At 37.3% G+C, this 22,950-nt stretch overlaps 1 protein-coding gene across 1 annotated transcript in view; it reads left to right on the forward strand.

Moving 5' to 3' along the window:
- The window catches only part of LOC120528203 (metaxin-1-like), a 69,196-nt gene that overhangs the window by 24,735 nt on the left and 21,511 nt on the right, over positions 1-22,950 (forward strand). The window contains exons 2-4 of the mRNA XM_039752293.1: positions 5,013-5,082; positions 5,627-5,706; positions 20,533-20,625. Coding sequence (XP_039608227.1) covers positions 5,013-5,082; positions 5,627-5,706; positions 20,533-20,625 — 243 coding nt within the window. The remainder of the gene's footprint in view (positions 1-5,012; positions 5,083-5,626; positions 5,707-20,532; positions 20,626-22,950) is intronic.

Raw genomic sequence — 22,950 nt, forward strand, 5'->3', positions numbered from 1 at the left:
ATGACCTCCAGCAGGCCACTGGTGTGAATGTCTCTGACCAAACAACCAGAAAGACTTCATGAGGGTGACCCAAGGGCCCCATGTCCTCTAATGGGCCCTGAGCTCACTGCCCAGCAGCATGCAGCTCGATTGGCATTCGCCATAGAATACCAGAATTGGCAGATGCACCACTGGTGCCCTGTGCTTTTTACAGATGACAGCAGGTGCACCCTGAGCACGTGACAGAAGTGAAAGGGTCTGGAGAAGCCATGGAGAACATTATGCTGCCTGTAACATCATTCAGCATGAGCAGTTTGGTGGTGGGTTAATGATTGTCTGGGGAGGCATATCCATGGAGGGTCACACAGACCGCTACAGGCTTGTCAAAGGCACCTTGGCTGCCATTAGGTATCAGGATGAAATCCTTGGACCCATTGTCAGACCCTATGCTGGTGCAGTGGCTCCTGGTGCACGACAATTCCTTGCCTCATGTGGTGAGAGTATGCAGGCAGTTTCTGGAGGATGAAGGAATTGATACCATTGACTGGCCACCACACTTTCCTGACCTAAATCCAATAGAACACCTCTGGGACATTATGTTTTGGTCCATCCAATGCCACCAGGTTGCACCTCAGACTGTCCAGGAGCTCAGTGATGCCCTGGTCCAGATCTGGGAGGAGATCCCCACAACACCATCTGTCATCTCATTAGAAGCATGCACCGATGTTGTCAGGCATGTATACAAGAACACAGGGGCCATACAAAGTGTTGCGTACAATTTTGAGTTGCTGCAATTAAATTTTGGCAAAATGGACTAGCCTGCCACATAATTTTTTGACTCTGATTTTTGGGGTGTCTTTGAATTCAGGTCTCTGTAGGTTGATCATTTTCATTTCCATCAAACGATGTGGCATCCTTTCGTTCCTAACACATTACCCATTCTATATCATTATAGATATCCAGGAGGATTTCTTTTTCCCATTGAGATCTGATGTGTTTTCAAAGTGTTCCTTTAATTTTTTTGAGCAGTTTATATAATGTGTGTGTGTGTGTATATATATATATATATATATATATATATATATATATATAATATAGAGAGAGAGAGATGTAGATTATATATATATATATATAAATATAAAAGTTCAACATGGCGGACGTTGTCGACCGTTACGTGCAGAATTTCGAAATGAAACCTGCTTAACTTTTGTAAGGAATAAGCCTGCCAAATTTCAGCCTTCTACTTACACGGGAAGTTGGAGAATTAGTGATGAGTCAGTGAGTGAGTGAGTCAGTCAGTCAGTGAGGGCTTTGCCTTTTATTAGTATAGATTTAAATGTGGGGTAATTGTACAGTACTTATAAGTACAAACAGTTCTACAAGTAGCAATTGATTGAGTGCATTTATAGTTTTGGGATGAAACTGCTTCTGAACCGCGAGGTCCGTACAGGAAAGGCTTTGAAACATTTTGCCGTGGCTGAGGCAGCGTGTGCTTGAGTCTGTATCCCGATAATTCTCTTTCCGATCAGCTGCTGATACAGTTATATAAATACTCCGAGTGGTGCAGTGAGAGTAATATGGAAAAAGATGATCCGCTGTGGCAACCCTTAACGGGAGCAGCTGAAAGAAGAAAAAAAAGGTGCAGTGAGAGTAACAACGCTAAGGCAGTTATGGTATTTGGAATACTATGGCTATTCCCTGGACCATTATATTGTTAAAAGTTAATTACAATCAGATGCATTACACTAATAAACAATATGCGGTTAGTTTGTGTATTTATAAAGCCGCGTCAGGAAAATAAGGAGTAACCACACAGGAACAGTAGCATTGCTTTGACGCTGGGTGCCGCCAGTCTGCAAAACCGAGCGGAGAACTTGAGTACGACAAGGTAAGAGGTACCGTGGAAAAGTGCGTGGCTTTACGGCAAGTGTAGGTTTTATACATTGCGATTTGAACGTGGAAAAGTTCTTACGCAACATTTCTGTGCGTACGCACCATTTATACATGAGGCCCCTGGACCTCATTAGACTTCTGTTGCTGTGAAAAATTGGACAGAGTTCTATTACAATCAAGAACATTTAGACTTTAAACAGTTAAACTGAAGCATGCATTTTAGTATTTGAAATATTTGACATAACTGATCTTGTTTATTATGTACGTCTACCTCATGAAGTAAATCATTCATTTTTTTATGAACTTCCCGAGTTAAGGGTTTACTGTAATACAGACTTTTTATTGTTTCAAGTGAAATGCATTTTGGTGACTGTTTTAAGGTAACATATCATCCTTAGCATTATTCCAAGGATTATAGTAGAAGTTACTGTAACTTAAGAAGTGTAGAGTTTTTCTGTTATTGCAAATTAATAAGACATATCACCAAAATACTTGTTTGAAAGTTTATCATTTTTCAGGAATCGAGTAGGGGTAGCTTATGGACAGTGGTGTCTACCTCGTTTGAACTGTGTGGTCTTTCAGCAGATGTTTGTAATAATATGGCTTGTTTTCCTTCTACAATCTTATCCTTTAAACAAAAACACTTCAAGAAAATTGTATTTTATTTTGCTCATCTAGCATGTGGCAAACCAACAAAGTCTTTAATTCAAGTCTTGCACTTGGAGACAAAATAACAGGAGCCAAATAAAAGAAAATATGTTTTATGGATATATAATCTTTTTTTTTTTTTGCTTTTTGTAGGCTGTTCAAAAATGACATCCACATCAAATCTCTCTTATCCTCTTCTCCATTCAGAATTTCCTTAAGGAATGTTCAGATTTCCCTCTAGCAAAATGGGAAGGCGAGAGTGAGTGGGAGGCTATGTTTGGCAGAGCTAAGCCCATTTTTTCCATTAAGTGTTTCTCTGCCTTTAACTGTCATTCCGGTGACCTCATTTGCCACTGGTGAAACATGTATGTATGGAGAAAGAAGTAAGATGTAAGCTAAGCTCAATTATTTTACAAGATTAACTGCTCTATTAAGAAAATGGCAGTTCAAGTTTGTGTATGTGTGCTCCAGCCCCTGTAAATCTGACATTTTTACTTGCTAAAATGTAGTACAGGAAATATCCTAGACAAATTTTAAAAACAACAAAATTGTATTGTGGACTTTAAAAATGTGTAAAATGTCATATATCAGCTGTAGCAAATTATCTTTAAAATGTTTTTTAAACTGTTTCTATTGTTTGCCTAGTAGTTGATTTCTGCACAGTAAAAAATGTAATGTTTAGTCACCACAGTATCTTGCTTTCAGTTAATATGTTGATTTTACTAATGGTCCTACATGGAGTATAAGAGCTCTTATGTTTCTTTTAAAAACCTTTGGCTGTAAATCGAGACTGGACTTGCATGCATTCTGTCAGTGGAACATTCCTGCTGGCATAGATTGACTCCCTTTTGGTTTGTTTTAGCAAGACCACTGGGGCTGTCATACCCACAGGGAGTGCTTTATGCCAGCTGGCACTACTGCAGCAGCATCTTTTGTAAAATATCACACTTGTGGACAAAGCAACAATTTTGTTTTATTGCTTTCTTTTATGTAGGATGTAAAGTTGGATTAATGACAGTTGACACTTCTAGGTTATATTAGAAAAAAAAGATACGTAAAGAGGCCAGAATTCAAACCAGTTGGACATTCCAGCCATGGCCTTGTCTCTGATTATGTAAAGCCAGCCAGTGACTCATTCATTCTGCAATCCCCCACAGTAAATCCTAAATGAAGCATTTATGTAGGAGCAGCCAGCCCTGCTTTTTTTCCCTTTTTGTCACAAAATTAACTTAAACTTTTAGAACTGCTGGGTCAAGTTTTTTTTCCCCCCAAAAAATACCATGTCTGCTTCGATGTAAAATCATACTAAATCCTTATTGTAATCCACAAATGTTAGTTTTTTTTGTGCTGTGTTTCTTGGTGGTTATCTGACCCTTTGAACTTTATTTATTTAGAGTTCAGATACATGATCACCACATCTTACTGCCTTCTATGTGTGTTAGTGCTTTTGCGATGTTGTTTTCTGCATATGATACTAGATCAATAATTCACTTTGGCACATGTTGTTATTAAAAGGTATTATGTTGGCTGAAGAATTGTGGATCCATAAAAAAGTCTAAATCATGACATGTGCAAGCATTTAAAAAGAAAGTAGAAAGAACGCAGGAAAATAAAACCAGGACACAAAAAGGCAGAGTTTACTTCTACTTCAAGAAGTTACAATGAAAAAAAATGTGTGGCATAGGAACAATTGATAAACATACTGAATATATTGTGTTGCCACATAATACTAGACGAATGCCAGAGTTAGTAATTTCCACTGAATTCTTGAAAATAAAGCTTGAATGGGTGTACTAGTTACAGTATTTAGATTAATAGGCTATCCCTATTTTGGAAATATCTGTGGGTAAATATTTAAATTTCTGAGTTTATTGCTATGGAAATTCAAGGCAAATATTGCAGAACGATTTCTTCCCAATGTTGTATTAGTAAACCTGGAATGGAATTTGAATAATCAAAACACCATGTTCCTCAATATATTAAATATTTATTAATAAATTGAGCTTTTTGAGTTTACAACATACATACATAATGATTATCTATATTTAACCAGTCAGATGTCCATTGGAACAGTTCATCATACTGGGAAATATTGGACATTGAGGTTCTTGTTTAAGCCACACATGACAGCTATGAAGCCAGTTTTAAGACACTTTAAGCCTGACTTCATTGTACTGGGATCAATAGCTGTATTCATTTTAGTATATGTAGCCTTATAAATATTATTTGCTGCATATCTACTGTGGTCATCATTTTAAGCAATCTAAACTTATTAAGGAATCTCTTCATTAGATAAAGTGAAGTCTTTTCAATAGCAGGGAAACATCTCATTACACTTTTTATTTTTTTTTTTAATTTTGATTCTTTGGACGTCTGTATGCTCAGAATTTTTGAAGACCCGAGTTTGAGATTGAACTTTTTCTTTGTGTATCTTTTTTGTGTCATATACCATTTCTCCAAAGCTATTTGACTTTTGTTGTTTTCTATGACAGGCGTATGCTAGATTCTCAGGAGCTCCTCTTAAAGTACACAAGATCACTAACCCTTGGAAGAGTCCCACAGGTGAGAATAAGTTGTTATATCTGTTTCATGTGTAATAAGTAAAGAAAATACATTTTTATGTTCAATTGTTTCAGGGATGAAGTTAGCATAGTCCAGTTAACTTTCTGTCGGAGTATTTTTCTTTTTTTTTTCTTCTTCATTTTACATAGTATATGCAAGGTGGGTAAGATGGCACAGTGGGTAGCGCTGCTGCCTCGCAGTTAGGAGACCTGCATTCACTTCCCGGGTCCTCCCTGCATGGAGTTTGCATGTTCTTCCTGTGTATACGTGGGTTTTCTCCGGGTACTCCGGTTTTCTCCCACAGTCCAAAGGTGTATTGGCGATCTTACATTGTCCCTTGTGTGTGCTTGGTGTGTGTGTACGCACCCTGCGGTGGGCTGGCGCCCTGCCCGGGGTTTGTTGCCTGCCTTGTGCCCTGTGTTGGCTGGGATTGGCTCCAGCAGACCACCGTGACCCTGTAGTTAGGATATAGCGGGTTGGATAATGAATGGATGGATGGATAGTATATGCAATGTATTAAAAAAATGTTTTTTTGTTTGGACAGGAGGTTTACCAGCCTTGAAGACAAAAGATGACGGCTATATATCACAACCTCATAAAATGATTATTCACTTCAGGAAACAGGTTCCCATTAGATTTTCTTTTGATTTGAATTAATCTGTAATGCAGGCTGTTGCTCCATGTGTCAGTTTTATTACCTCAAATTCAAAGATCAAGAGTAACTGCACACTAAACTTTGCAGGTGTTCATAAAAATATAGATTAAGCACATCTTATTGGTTTAGTTTTCATCTTTTCCTTTCATTACACAACTTTGTGCATGGGGGAATATAAAATGCTTTCTTGTTTTTGGAGAGTGTGTGTGTTTTTGCAATGGCACATGGTACATTCACCTGAAATCTGTACTTTTTGCATGAGTCATAAGCAGTTAATGTTTTACAAGCTTGCCAAGAGCAAAGACAACAAGTTGAAAAATTTACACATGTCGCAACACTTTGGGTTTATTCTGTTATGTAACAGTTAACTGTTTTTTTTCAGACTTGAAGCATTTTTAGTCTTTGTATATTTACTTTATCAAAAAGACAAACAAGAATACATGAATACATATAAGTGAATATCCAATGTGCCTGTGGTTTTAAAATGATAGTGTTTGATGTTTTAAAAATGTTTTATAACTCAACAAAAATTTGACATTTTCTGGCAAATGTATTTGAAGTATAAGTCTATCTTCAACAAAATCAGTCCAGTGGTATCTGCATTATTTCTTGTGGATAGACAGACTGACAGACGTGATGATAATGTAAAAAAAAAAACAAACAAAACACTAGTCATCGCTGGTTAAATTGTCATTTTCTAGGTTAAGCAGCCTGCGACGTTATCCAGCATGACCTGTTTGGGAGTGGGCCAATGATGGTCTGAGGAGGCATATCCTTGGAGGGTGGCACAGACCTCCACATACTAGACAGCAGTACCCTGACTGCTGTTAGGCACCAGGACGAAATCCTCAGAGTTGTTGTTAGACCTTATGCTGGTGCAGTGGACCCAGGGTTGCTCCTGGTGCAGGACAATGCACAGCCTCATGTGACCAGAGTGTGTAGGCGGTTCCTGGATGATGAAGGTTTGATGCCATTGATGGGCCAGTATGTTCCCCAGACCTGAATTCAATTGAGAACCTCTGAGACATTATGTATTGATGCATCTGATGCTACTGACTGTCCAGGATCTCACTGATTCCCTGATCCAGGTCTGGTAGAAGTTTCCCTGAGACACAATCTGCCTTCTCATCAGGAGAATTCCCAGATGTTTTGTGTCACATTATGAGTTGCCATGATGAGATTCATCCAAGTTCGATAAGCCTGTGATTTCAGTTTTAGATTTTTGGTGCGATGATGAATCCAGTTGCCAATGGGTTGGTGATTTTGTTTCTCATTGACCGTTGTTACATCATTTTGTTTTCGTACTTCTTAAATTGTACAGGCACCAAGAGTGACACAAAGTAAAAAATAATAATAATACAGTGTGGTGCCAGCTCATGTGGCTTTTAAGGTTTTACGTTCCTTTTCATGGTTGCTTTTATGCCTCACTGTAAGTTAAGACCACAGCAAGGTGAGAACAACAAGCAAAGTACATATATTTTGGGGTAGGTGATCTACATTGCAACCCTTAATTTTGGCATGGATCAACCACCACAAAAAGAAGAGGCAAGTGTCCAAGGTCCATTGATACAATTAATTATATTAATAATTATATTAATTGTACAATTAATATAATGGCATTCAAAAAAAAACCTGTGGACTCACCCAGAAAAGCCACTCCTGCTTGACTTACGAGATTATCACAGTATCCAGTCAGGATCTACACAATGTCAACTTTTTTTTTCTCCTTTACAGATGCAGCAATATTTTAATACCAGTGGCCTGCATATCTGTAATTACACCTCATTGTTTTGGGGATTATTTGTCAATTAGAAGGTCTTAGTATTAGGCAGCAGTCAGGGATCCCTGGTGTATGAATGAATGAGACAGAATCAGATGCAAAATGATAATTTCAGGGCACCTGAAAAGCTTATAGAAAAGCTTTTACAAGTACACCTGAGGGACTGAAAAAAAAGTCTATTGTGAAAGGATCTAGCTGTACATTTTACTAAAAAAGAAAATAAGCTAACCATTCAAAATTATGAAATGGCTGATCTTGGAAGGGAAGTGCTAAAACAGATCTTTAAAATATTGCAGCTTGCATAGCACATCTGGGGTATCGTGATGCCACAATTACTAAAACAAACAACCATACACACATGTCCTGATGATTTAGTGATGGTAAAAACAGTTCAAGTAAAAACACCTTATTAAAGTTCAAGTAAAAACATCTTATTAATGGCATGCTGCTAGTATAATATACATTGCCTCATTTGGGAATGTGCATTGTGAAGTAAATCAGGTCCTCAGTGAGCCCCAAACCTCCAATATGAACACACACAGAGTCCTGGGTTCAAATAATGGATGGTTTATTAATCAAAATACACAATACCTCTCCAAGTTTACAAAAAGCACAGGTTTTCTCTCCACATTCCAATTCTTCTCCAAAATTCCATTCACCACCTCACTGCCTTTCTGCAGATGAGTGTTGCTCTACGTCCTCGCAGCTTCGACTTGCCTGGGTAAGGGAGCGCAGCCTCTTTTATTAAGGATCCGGGAGTGCCTCCGGTGCCAGGACCACTGCCCGATGGAAGCACTTCCTGGTCATGTGAAAGTCCATTATAGCAGGGAGCTTGTCTTTCCGCAGCACTGTCTTGCGGCACCCAGTAACCCCAGCAGGGCTACTCTGCCGGACTACATCTCCTGGCCTGCCCTGCTGGCTTCCTACTGGGTACTGATATCCGGGGCTGCTGCCATCTAGCGTGCTGGGAGAATAAAAAGCCCCCAGTGACATCTTCCCTTTTCAGTGGGATGTCCGTTCATCCCTTTTGGTCTGATCCCCTTCTCCTCACAGGCCAGGATGCCTATCTGCCTGTTTTGAACCTCCTGTCCGGGTACAGAACCATCCCTTCTTCTGGCCAGGATATCCATCCAGCCCATGTGTCATCTCCAACATGTATCACCAAATTTAGTAAGTTAATTTGAATGCATATTCTTTATAACAGTCTGGATTATTAGCTAATGTTACAGCACTCCAATGATGTAACAGTAATCTCACACTGTGGGACTTCTGCAAAGAGTTTAACATGCTTAGACTTGGTTTTATCACCAATTGATAGTTTAACAATTTGGTTTTTACTTGCTTTCTTGTTTTAAGAATATCTAGTTCTGGAATCCATACACACAGTGATTGTGGTCTGTTTTTTATTAATTGAGTACAACTTCTAAAATACTTTGCCAATCAGATTAATACATAAAGAGAAACAAAACCCAGAAAGGCGCCCCAGAAAGAAAGACAGACCCTAGAAACAGAACACAACTTATAAAAATAAACAAATAATTAACATACTGTAGATATATACATACATATGCACACTGTGAGGACCACGGCCAAAATGTTAGGTTGCGCCTGTTGAGGTATTCCATGCATAATAGTTGGAGAGGTGTTCTTTTCCTGGAATTCAGCTCCTTTTTTTTCTTTTAAAAAACAAAAAAACCTTTGCACATGGTGGCCAAAAAGTTCTATTTTGACTGCTTCAGACCACTGGACTTGTTTCCAAAATCCATTCGGGCTTGTTTAGATACAGGAAAGGTTTTCTTCTGCTGACTCTACAATGGAAGTCATATTTCTTCAGGTGCATCGCCACTCCAGAGTCTGCTAAATCTTCCTGAAGGTTTTTATTAGTCAAACAGGAGTTCTTATTTGCCTTTCTAGCAATTCAAGAAGCAGTTCTTTCAGGAAGGCTTCTTGGTCTTCCATGAACTTGACATCCACAAGTCCCGTTAACTGCCATTTCTTAATAATATTACAAATTGATGAAACCGCTACCTGAAAAAGCACTTTAATATATTTTTTTTTACCTTTCTCCTGCTTTGTGAGCATCAATTATTTTATCTTTCAGAGTGCTATGCAGCTGCTTAGAGAAGCCTATGGCTGCTGATTGTTGGGTTTGAGGAGTCAGACAATTTATACAGATTTGCAATATGCATCACCTGGGGTTTCTTTCAAGTCAAAGTTATTTCTTTACAATCATAATATATAGTAATTTGCCCCATAACATTGTGTTCTAAAGTAAAAAATTTCTGAATAATTTTAAAAATACTTAGTCTGTTCTAGCAGATTACAGTGCAGCTCTGTGTCCATACCTGATTAAAGAAAAAAAAATTAACCAAATACATCCATCTTTGAAGTGGCAAGGTTTCGATTTAAGAAATTCCTTCCATGTTTATGAGGTATCCCTGTGATAATGGAAGAAAACTAGAAACAATCATTATGTCACAGGTTCTTGGTCCTGTTTTCTTGAGGTAAGGATATTTTACTTGTTTGTTTGTGTGCTTACAAAAGCCATCTCTCTATTATCAAAAAAAAAACTTGTGATGAGACTTTTTCCCAGGGATGAGACGTGATCTTTTGAAGAGAGACTGAGAGTCAGAGACACTTTCACTTCCCACGAGACGGACAAGTCATGTCATTATTACTACCTTCAGATGCAAGTCCTGTGATACACATGCTTGAGTAGGTTAGAGATAATGGAATTAGAAAAATGTGAAAGTCTCCAAAAATTAGAGTAAAGATCACATTAGCGCAAACTATCTGAAAATATTACTTGGAGAAATAATGGAACTGCGAAAAGAGATTGAATATTCAGTTGCTGTATAGGCTTTTAAACATCCGAAGCTCCACATGAAATGCAGATCACGCGGCAAGCAGCAGGAGCAAGCCAACAGCTTCTCGAGCAAAGAGGTGAATAAAACACCTGTTACTTGTTTCCCAATATATCACCGTTTAAGAGGGGTTTCGGAGGAGCGGCAGCGTCAACAAACTGAACATATTACTCTGGGAAATAACAGAACAGCGAAAAGATTGAATATTCAGGTGCTGTACAGGCTATTTAAACGTTCGCAGCTCCACATGAAATGCAGATCACGTGGCATGGCAGCGGCAGCAAGCCAACAGCTTCTCGAGCAAAGCGGAGGTGAAAAAAACACCTGTTTCTTGTTTGCTAATGTATCACCGTTTAAGAGGGGTTTCAGAGGAGAGGCTGTGTCTCCTTGGAGTGCGCTCAGCCCCCCATCTTCACACTGGCGCCTACTGCTGGCGGGGGTGGATAATGTGAATTGCAGCACGCCAAAAGCTGCTCGAACAAAGTGGATTTAAAAAAAAAAATTGTTTCCCATTGTATCAGTGTTTTTTGTTTTTTTTTTTAAATGTAATTGTTTCCCATCGTATAATCGTTTAAGAGGGGTTTTGGAGAGGCGACCGCTGGCAGGGGGTGAAAAGGGTTGGCGAGTGAAGCGAGCGATTTTCACTCTAGTGAAATAATGAAAAAATGCCAACCCCCACCACCTTTTACAATCTGTGTAGTTATTTTACATTGGTCATGAAGCAAGATACATGCTGATGGAAAGCGAAGTGAGACGAGCACAAAGTGGTTTCATTGTACTTGGTATACATAACATTGCTAAACTCCAGCTAATTAAATTTAAGTGAATTGATCTTACAAAACTGGGCCTATATTGTGCATGCACATATGTGCGTTGCTTTGTAATGGCCTAGTGCCCTTCCTGGAAATTGTTCCTGCCTTGCACCTGATGCTTTCTGGGATAGGCTCCATCTGGACCACGCCCCTGTCCTGAAAAAGCAGGTTAGCAATGTGAGTCGATGGATATGTGTAGGGCTTGAAATGGGGCAGTATGCACTGATATGCCATACCAGCTTTCTCCTATTCAAACACCAGATGTATGCATATAATATTTGATCCGTTCTTGATACTTCATTGCCTGCACACGACCTCAGCGTTCTCTCTCACTAAAGCACACACATTTTATCAATCAAATGGGAGCAGACAGTATCTTTCCTATAATGAAAGAATATTATCCCATCATAAGTGTGAATTCAGCCATTATTGTCTAGCTGTCTAAAGAGCAGAGAGAGCAGGAGGAGAGTGGAGTAAGACAAACAGGAAAGTTAGCAAAGACATGAGGCTAACAGCCGATCTCTTTTTAAAATAGCTGAATCCCATAACAATAGCTTGCTTTTTGCTTTTTTTCCTTCTAAAAATGGCATTGATATGACTTTTTGAAATATGTGTGTAAGATCAAGCTGTGGATCGATACTCAATAACATTTTTTGCTTGAAAAAGAATGTATTTGGTAAGTTTTGAGGCTTTTCTATCAAATGTGGACATGGGGTTCCATAGAACCCTAAACTACACTTCACGTTAGAAGACAGTTTTATGTGGGAAATTAAAATAAATCACGATTGTGAAGAAATAACTTTAACTTGAAAAATACTGAACTTATCCATTTAGTTAACACAATTAATGAGTTAATCAGTAGGCTCCTGAAAATATTATGACCTGTGGTTATGTCACTTTTCCTATGCAAGATTGGGATGTACTAGACAACACAAGACTAATTATATGCCTTATCTTTAAATATAGGGTAATTTAAAAAATAGAAGTACTACCCTCTTTTACAAGTATTTTATTGTGGAAAAAATGTTACTGGAGACAAGAAAACATGAATGGAAACTGGGTGGAGGAACAAGAAACCGAAGAAGAAAAAAAACTGCAGTTTTTAATTTTCATCAGTGAACTTAAGTTTGCTGTATATTTTGATTTGCTTACCATAAAACCACTAGATAAAGGTAATTATTATCTTTCCATAGTTTTTGGTTTCTGAGGGACACATCTTCCAATCATTTTGGTCTAGTTGTAACACTATACTTCACTTGTGTAATGCAGTAGTTTTTGGTTTATTGTCAATTCAGGCTTTATAGAAAAGAAGAATGACAGGTTCTTGGTTTAAATTTGCTGTGGTCTCAGGAAGATTTCTAAAGTAAAAACAGCAATCCCCCATATATAAATTCACAGAGACAATATTTGAAATTTTCATTTAAAGAGGTATTAGGTTTCTCAATGTAAAAATGTGCTTCTTTGAAGCCTGATAAGTGAGTGTAATTACATTTTTAAGCTAAACCATATTTTGTATTTCAGTACGTTCCACTTTTATAAATAATCAACAAAGTGTTCTTATAATGCTTCTAATGAAGTGTTTTAGTGATTTTTTATATAAACCTGGGCGGCATAGCTGTTTGAAGATTTAAATCATTTATGTTTAAACATTTGCCTAAATATGTCTAGTTTAAAGATTGCAATCAATTTGCAAAATATACACTTTCCTTATTAGTACCCTACTTTTCTGTTGGTTTCAAGTCAAAAGCAGTAGTGCACTGTCCTAACAAGTAGTTCCCTCCCCATGCCAGTGCTTCACCTCAAAAGTATCTTGTGAATTATTTTGTTGCTGCAGGACTAATACCATTGTGAACTGCTGAACTGACTCTCATGTGTCATCACAAAAGATAAATGGATGTTTGGCCAAAAATAATGGTTTTTAAATTGACCACAAGAATGCATCAAGTCCTTGACAACTGCTCCAACAATAAATACATGTGATTAATTTAAAAGAAGTTTATATACACTTACTAAATCATTCTGTATATATAAAAACTACAGTGGATCCATGGAATTCTGTTTTATGTCGTGATTGCAACGCCTTGTACCTGGAGCTAGAGTCAAAAAACAGTTCATTAGGAATAAAAAACCTTCCAGACTTTGCTTGTTCTCTGTTTTATCTAAATGGCCCAGTCTCTGCTTAACTGTCTCTCTTCAGACCACTTCATTTTTCAATTCTGAGGTTGATTTTCATATTCTTCTACAGGACCTGTAAATAAACACTAAACAAACAATGGCCAATATTTCAGAAATTCAGCCAGGTTGTGCAAACTTTTGGGCACAACTGTATGTAGCACCTTTCCCGTGCGGAAAACGTTTCACAGAAATACAGAAAAAAACAACTTTGTTTATACATCATTGGTTACAAATAATATCTACATAAAACACTAAATAAAGATAAATATAGGATATACAAAATGTTAAAACAGAATTCAAGAAAATAAACCAGAATATAATACTAATACAACAAGAAAACCCTGAATAAATAACATTTGTGATACAAACAAAAATCTCCCTGGGCATCTGGACAGAGGATAAACTGAAAGAAGGGTCAGAAAATCAGTAAGTCAAATGCCTTCTGAATAAATGAGTTGTTTCCACGTATGTACAAGGTGTCCTGCCAGAAGGACAATGTCATATTGTTTGTGTATGCTGCAATAAGCCCTCAACTCAAGCTAAAGCAATAACAAGACTTTTTCCAGTTTGAAGTAGTCCAGAGCCAGCATTTCAAGACCCTGTTTTGTCCTTTAAGGAATGGCTTTCTTACTGCCACTTGCCCTGTTAAACCTGCAGCACAAAGTCTCCTCTTCAGAGTAGAAACTGAGACTTGCTTTTTTTGACTACGGTTAAGCTGTGCTTGAAGCTGTAGTGCTGTGAGGCGCCTATCACACAGGCTGGTGACCCTCAGAAATTTTACTTCTGATTGGGTTGTGACTTTGGGTCTGCCAGATCTCTTCCTAGCAGAGTTTCTTCCAGTTGCCTTGGAATTGTGTAGGATACCCGTACTCACTGACACTTTAATTTTTTTTGCAATTTCTTTAAGTGAAAGGCCTACACTTCTGCTGTCTGTCTGCATAATCACCCTATTTCAGTTGTCTGCACAGTGCTCTTCTAAATTCAGCTTCTTTGTGTACCCATGTGAAGTTTCACATAACTGGGAACCACTCTTCAATCGAATGTATTTGTATTGCACCGCTTCGTGCTGCTCCTTGCAGTTTTATGGGTGGATACCTCTCCAAGAATGTCGCTGAATCACACAGCACAAACTTTCAAGAGTAACCACTTATCAATCTAATGTCACTGAATCACTCACAGTTTCATATGGGGGAATTGCCCACTGCTGCCCCCTTATATTGAATGTCACTGTATAAAGCCACTCACATTACTGTGTCGTGAGCACATGAGGGGGAAAAAAAAAACTGTTTCCGCTAGTGTCTTTTTCATGGTATCCATCGAAGGGATTTTTTTTTTATTCCATTTCTATCATGCTTGCTTCAAACCCCCAAACCCCACCCTCAGGAGAAATGAGCACAGTTACAAACAGGAAATAAAATTGAAGTGTGCCCTTTTTGCAGACTTTAAGCACATTTAGAATCGGTGGCATTACTGCCAACAAGTTTTGTGCTCTTGACGATGGCCACTTGCAACTGAAAAGTTCCTGAGAAACACTGGTTTAGGTGTGTTTCTGGTATGTGTGACTAGCTCTGGAGTCCTATCCTCATTTGTTTCCTGCCTTGCACCCAGGGCAGTCAACAAAGGCATTGACCCCATACCCAGAACTCAGCACTGGAAGAAGCTGGTATAAAAATGTATGTTATGTACTTAGATTGTTCCAGATGTGAAATGCAAGAAAGACTCGGCAATAACAAACTAAATAAATAAATGAAAGCACACTAAACATCTAGCGTGCAAAATGCAAGGTTTCAGTATGCCTAGTGGTTAACAGAAAATGTTTTTAAGAACTGGCATGAAAAATTCATTTTAAAAGTAAAGATTTGGATGAGTACATAATTATACATACATAGTTCAGAGTGATATATATAAATAGTGTGTGTGTAAATACAGTATATATTTTTCATCTAAAAAATAAATAACTGCAATACTTGTTTTGAGAAATTATTTAGGTGCAAGAGACTACATGCTTCCAACAGTGTTTCCTAAAAATGGAACATCTTGTTGCCAAATAGTATAACTTTTCAGTGTTGTGGGATTTGAAATCTAAACTTGATAGCTGACAGATTGGGGCACAAAAGAAAATGGATTCCAGGGTTGTACATCATAAAATGTCTTTGTATTGTAAAATCTACTTCTTTTTGTTTTTTATTTAAATTGGTGTAAACAAAGGTTTTTATTCATTGATATACTTTTTTTTAATTTGGAGTGCTGTAGTCCATGGAGCCATTTACAGCTCTTTAATTGCATAATCAGGGTGATTTATTTTTGATTATGTAATTTAGGTGCAAGAATGCCAAAAACTCCATAGTACATAAGGGGTTAAGGTCTTTTTTGAAAGAATGAATTGAGTCCTCTGATCTCATTAATTTAGGGAGGTCATTCCAAAGTCTGGGCGTTATAAAGTTGAAGACTCTGTTACCCATAGAGCACAGGTTAGTTTGGGGCACAACGAAATTGCCAGATCAGTGGACCTTAGTGGGTGGACAACAGCATAGAGATGGAGGGGCTTACTGATGTTTTTCTGATAAAGCTTTATAGGTTATTAGTAGAATTTCAGTAAGACACAGGGAGGAATCAAAAATGACACCAAGATTCCCAGCAGAAGAAGGTCTGCATTAAGGGTGATTGAAAAGGAGCTCATGTTCTTAAGCTGAGGTTTAGTGCCAATTAGCATGAGTTCAGTTTTGTTACCGTTTAATTTTAAAGAGTTCTATTCCATCCAGATTTGAATTTAACTGATACAAATTGTGAATTGAAAGTTCTAATGAACTTTCAGTTTTAAGACCACAATAGATCTGAGTATTCTCTGCATTTAAATGATAACCAGGTCCAAAGCTGCAATAATATGGCCAAGGGAAGCATGTAGATACAGAAGAGCAGAAGGCCATGGACACGGTCTTGTAGAACTTTTTTAGTGACTGGTGCTGAGCTGGACCAGCTATTGTCAAAAAAACAAGCTCTTGCCTATCAGACAGTCACTAGCAGACAGGTTTAGACATACCCTGAATGTTCTCCATTCTGGACAGTATTAGACTTGACAGTATAAAGTGCTGCACTAAGGGATAAGAGAATTGATATGCTGATTTGTTTTTAGTCTGCTGCCATAAAAAATTCTGAACACTTTCACTGCTGTGCTATTCTATGAAAATAGAATTAAAGGGTTCTGTCAGCTTTTTACAAGGTAAGTACCTGATGAGTTGGGACACTACAATACACTCAAAAACTTTAGACATAAAAGGAAAGTAAAACATGGACCAAAAATTGTTTAGATTGTCAGCATCAAAACCAGACTTTTTTAATGTTGGGGATACAGCAGCAATTTTTAAAGTAGATGGCACTGAGCTGGTGCTATTGTTGTAACAGTTGGGATTATGGTGTAAAGGCAAAATTTTAGAAGTGTAGATCCAGTAAACAAGGAGTAGGACTTATCTTACAGACCAGACCATTAATAAATGTAGATGAAACTGGTGAAAATTTGGAAACAGAGCTGGATGGAGTGGGAAGACAGGAGAGAAATGTAAAGCAGGATGGATTTGTACTAGTTGAATTATTTAGGTTTACAAAAAATTAAGGAATTTTTCACAGTCTTAAGAGGAGGGGGTGATTGAAGTAGTTTATTAACTACAGAGAAGAAAACCCTCAGGTTATCATGGCCATTCTCTGTTATATAGTATGTGTTCTGGGCTGTGGTTAGTGCATCTCTGCAAGCTCTTTTATAGCCAGAAAAGGTCTGGGCATGTACAATAAGAGATTTTTAAAATAGGAAAAGAAATATTTTCAAAAGGTAGTTTGATTTGTTTTTTCTGTGCTTTCAACATGAAGAGTTTGTTGAGAATAGTTTGCATTCTGTATAATGGTTGCTTAGCCATAGAGCATAAGCCCACAGACACGGGAGAAAGCTGTATACATTTTAATCCTTTTTACACCGCGTGACATAGGCTGCAATTATTCAAGGCACAAAATGCACTTTTCATCTTTTATTTTTTGTGCATGAACTGCTTCGCAAAAGAGCAGGTCTCAAGAGTGTCATCCATCTTTAAATAATAACTGGCCATGATTACAGTGTGTATAAGGTATTTAATGAAACATCTAAATATAAAACACTCAGTTTTAGAGATTTACATTGTAACTGACTTATTAAAATATACTTCAAATAAGTAACCTCTCCCTTAACTTTACAGTTCATTTCAGGAACTGCTGTTTTACTGAAATATTTTCAACAAGGCAGTTCATGCTTGGGTTCAGTGCATGGATCATCTCTTTGAATGAGGGTTTTCTAATGTATGAAACAGGGGGCATACCTTTGGTCAAAAATGGGTAATAGCATCAATGCAAGCTTTCCGTCGTTTCGTTTGTATTTTGCCACTTATGCAAATGAAAATTGTATGTGGCAGACCCTGCAAGGTAGAAGGTTCCCCTCTACATGGAAAACTTTACTACTTAGATGTTCAGGTTAGAATTCTGCTGGTTTGACTTTGTGTCGAATGAAGAGTTGCCCATGGAGGTGCGAATGAAACACATTACCTACATTGTGAGAAAGCATTGGTTACGCACTGCGGCCATGTATTGCAATTTCATGAGGTTGATCCAGCTGACAGGATCCTCATTGCTAAGGACCCGAGTGGCTTGATTAAGCCAAGGGTACACCCACATAACACATACGTTGTGGCAGATAGATGGTCATTTTCAGAGGGTGGGACTGGACAGAGTGTCTGCTCGGGGTGTTGCCAACTGGGATCGAGAGGTTTTTCTTTGTGTGGTGTGGTTGGCAATGTGCTATGTACCACTGCATGCTCCCCAACTTGACCTGGTGAAAACCCAATGCCTATACTGGCAGGGGGGACATAGGAGTCATCCCTAGACAGAGCGCCATCACATTGCAGACCACACTTCTTACATATCCACACTCATTCATGCTGAACTAGTTTAGGGTCTCCACTTAAAATCCACAACTTTGCGGTGTAACAAGGAACCCTCAGAAACTGCAGTTACATAGTGGCTGCCAGAATCTGCAAGCAACATAGGTAAAACATAGAGAATTGATTTGTTTAGAAGTAGAGTGATTCTCAAAGTTACAGTGAAACCCCGCTTTATATTAAAAAAAAACATCCACACCTATTTGGTTTTTATGCTACAGACTTCCCTATAGGAAGGAATACTTACAGTGATGTGCCAGACCTACACAAAAAATAACAAAAATTGTAACAGGAATGGGATTAGAGATCATCATTGTTTAATTTATAATGAAAATACCCCATTTAATACCATCAACTTAATCTTACTTTCTGTCTTTTCAGGATCCTAGTAATGTTAATTGGAAAGACCATAGAGATAATATGGGACTATGTGGGTATGGTAAAAGAAGAAAAACAAAAGTATAGCATTAATAATATTAAACGAGTAACACCACCTACACAGTATTTAGAGCACCATATATAAAAAAAAGTACTAAGTGCCAATTTATATTAAAAGGTATTGTAAATAGATACACCAATATAAAATGTGTTGGAAGCTGAAGTAAGCCACACTGTACCATTTATTAGGAACAGCTTCCTGACAAGATGTCAGAATGTGGCAAATATTCATAAATACTTCTGTAAAAACTCAGGGACATGCTTTGCACACCCCATTTTTCATTGTCATCTGAAGTTCGTTTAATATTTTCATCTTTTAATATTACAGACCTCTAAAATGTATGTTATATTCAAATCACATTCACACTCACAAAGTTGCAGAACTGGCACCACCAAGCGCATTTGCCTACCATCTAATAAACAAAGTAATGTATATTAACAGTCATCGTTAAATCATACTTTTTGGACCAATTGGAGGTGTCAACACTGTAAATTGTTAAAAATAACAGAAATAATTAGTACGCAAAATAAATAAAGTTGAGCATCATTTTTGACCAAAGGTATGCCCCCTGTTTCACACATCATTTAGGTCATGTGATGTAGTGGCTAAGACACTGAATTTTCAGCCTCAAAGTTGTTGGTTCAGCTCCTGACTTTAACTCACGGTAGTATGCTGAACAATTCACTTAATCTGTCTGTGCTCCATCTGTGAAAATATCTTCATTTTAAAATGTATTGCTCAGTTTAGGATTATGTAAACCTGATACCTATCCAGGCAGTAGTGAGCACTGTCAAAGCACACTCAAGTACAGGTCCACAGGCACTCGTGTTCTGCCAGTTTTTCCAGAAGTGTTTTTGTTTATTTGGGTAGTTTGGTGCATATGTTTTCCAGAGCAGATATTTTATTCCCATAACCTGATGATATATTTGAGCTCTGTGATGTGGTGCAGGATAATTTCCCCCAAGACATTTATCTCATCTTTAAGCCTGGCTTTTATTTCCTGTTTTTATAATTTATTCAGAACTTTAACTGTACTTTATTCACTTAAACACTCCAAGAAACTCATTGCAGATGGATGCTAGTTATAATTCCAGTGCAGAGGAATGATATCTTAGTAGAAAATGTGTTCCGTTACTTCAGTGTGTTTTGAGAGCTTCTGCTACCATTTTTTGGTTTGGAAATAAGCTTTTCAGAAGACATAAACAGATGATTTTAACTTGTTTAATCTGTTGAGTGTTTATCTGTTTCATATTAAAGCAACATGCATAGTGGATAAGAGAAAATATGAATAATTTAATAAATGTTAAAGAAACAGATAGTAAGTTTCAATTTTAAATAGATGCAGCAACCCAACAGTTAGTCTGTTCTTAATGTCTAAGTCCGAGATATTGTAATTTTTAGGAAAATGTGATAACTTGCATAATGTAGATTACAATACAAACTTCAGATTTTCAGTAATTAAGGGTTATTTTAATTAAGAAATCCAAATTTGATGTTAAGAGTCATTTTTAATTTATAAAAATAAAATCAAAAAATTCATTTACATGAATGATTCTATACTTTAAATATTTTATTTTTGTCTTTTTTTCAAGCTGCTTGTTCACTGTCAAAGTGTTTATTGTTAGACTTCTGCTTAAATTGTTATAACATTGCAAAAAAACGTATTGCTTATGTTGGCTGACCTAACTGTACTACATTTATTGTTATAATAGGATTTTTTCCTCTCTAAAGATTTTTGTTTGTTTCTAAGAAAGATATTTTTTTTTTCAGAAATACAATGCTGACTATGACCTCTCTGCTAAGGAGGGTGCTGATACACTGGCTTTCATTTGTCTCATGGAGGAGAAGTTCCTTCCTGCACTGGTAAGAAATGCAGTACGTTTATAAATTAAAGAGTGAATATCTGACACTGAATGAATCACTGCTGTGCCTGCACTAAACATTTCACGTCCTTACTTTCTGTAGATCTGCTTTATTGCTGATATCTACATTTTCTCTATCCACATCAACATTCTGCACTTAGGGTTGGATTAACCCAATAAGGTGCTCCTGAGCACTGGCCCTCTTTGCTCCCTACTCCCCACCCCAGTTTGGTAAAACAAACTGAAACTCGGGGATAACATAATAGGATGAAAAACAAAAAAGTTCATAATGGTGATATTGCAAAAGAAAACAAAACTGTTGAGCCCAAACATAAAAGGAACAGAATATATTACACTTTACAACCTTACATATGTAACATGATTTCACAATACTTAAAGGATGAGAAACATGAACAACCTCCTGTAGATGGCAATACCGTATAACTAATTTTAGTAAATTGACTAGATAGATCAGCCATTCTTAAACTTTTTTTTCTCCTGCACCTGCTTGTAACAATAAGGTCACAACAGGCAGTCCCTCTTTATACACTATTTCTGTGTGAATTGAAATTTATCAAATCAGTATTTCACACATACAAGTAGCTGAGCAGACCTACTTGCATCAGTTGATTCATGTAACCAGAGTTCAAGGTTTTTCACTTTACAAGACTCTGTCAGTCAACTGACATTTAATGTTTTGTGCCAGGTCATCAGTGCATCACACAGCTCTATCACAGAGGGGAGTATTTTTTCAAGCTGAACAACCAAGTAATCATGTAAGGCTTTTTGCACTTGGCTATTAATTATGCCATGTAGGCATAGTCAGAAATTTTCCTTTCTTTAGTAATAATAATATACAATTCAACATATCATTGTGTGAATAATTCTTTATATTTTTGCTTCAGCTTCCCAAGAGGCCAATTGGATGCACATTTTCATGTTTAGTAAAACATCCTGGAATTTAAAAGGGGCAGTTGTGCGGCCTAGATCAAACACTAGTGACTTTCAAGATTATCTTTTAACTGGGGATGGTTACTCTGGTTTTATGACTTATAATGTGCAATTTCATTTTTTTTATGTACTTTTCATATTTATTATATTCTTCTTTCATCCACATTGATGCTGCTTGTCAATGCAACATCTCCAAGAACTAGAAGACAGTCCTTCTCAGACGCTCAAATCATATTTAATATGTTGTTAACACACAGTAGACAATACTTTGTGCACATCAAACCAAAAAAGAGACCAACCTCTAACCACAAAATTGAACTTAAATTTAATCAGCTAAGCTGTAAGTGGCGTCAGTAATTTACCCCACATCCTCAGTTTGAGAGCATTCTTTTATTTTTCCTCATCTTACAAAACGTAGATATTTCAACCTACAGCAATCTTGTGCAAAGTGCTACAGCAAGCTGTCTAGATAGTCAGCATGTTGACTTAGACATTAGTTTCCCAATCACAGAAAATCAGCTGATTATATACTTTGTCTATTTTTAGTAGTACTTTGACAATTATTGATTAATAAATTGTACCACTGTCCAACTAGTAAGGCGCTCTGTACAAAAACATGTACAATGCAGAGTTTTCTATAGTGAGAAATGATTCAATTCTAAAACATCTGTCACATAAGTTGGGATGCCTTAATTGGAGCTAATACACAGAATTCACGATTATAGAACTTTTAGTTCATTAGGGTTTTTCTTTTATAAATCACCTGAAAGATGTGAGATACCATGTCATGTGCCAAAGTGCCTGCTAATGTTTTACTCATTGAAGACCACCACACTTTATTTGTACATACCATGCACTTCCTTTCCTTTCACCTCTGTATAAGTGTGTTTACTCTAGCATTTTTTTTACATCCACACTTATTATTATTCATAGCTCTGTATTTATGACATTCATAAGAAATACGTTTGGAGGAGCAGATGATGAATACAGGGCTTTAGTGAATATTAAGAGTATTGCAGACAAAATGACCTCCAAGTATAACACCAAGAAGAATACAACAAGTCTAAATAGTAAATGATGTCTTGGGTGTCAAAAGAAAGGTCCCAGAAAACTGTGGGTCACGGTCAGGGCAGACCTGCTATAGTCAATAGTGTCATAGGTTGCACTTAAATCTAAAAGCATAATGACAGTCATATACACTCACCTAAAGGATTATTAGGAACACCTGTTCAATTTCTCATTAATGCAATTATCTAATCAACCAATCACATGGCAGTTGTTTCAATGCATTTAGGGGTGTGGTCCTGGTCAAGACAATCTCCTGAACTCCAAACTGAATGTCAGAATGGGAAAGAAAGGTGATTTAAGCAATTTT

The sequence above is a fragment of the Polypterus senegalus genome, chromosome 1 (genome assembly GCF_016835505.1).
Source record: "Polypterus senegalus isolate Bchr_013 chromosome 1, ASM1683550v1, whole genome shotgun sequence".
Lineage (NCBI taxonomy): Eukaryota > Metazoa > Chordata > Cladistia > Polypteriformes > Polypteridae > Polypterus > Polypterus senegalus.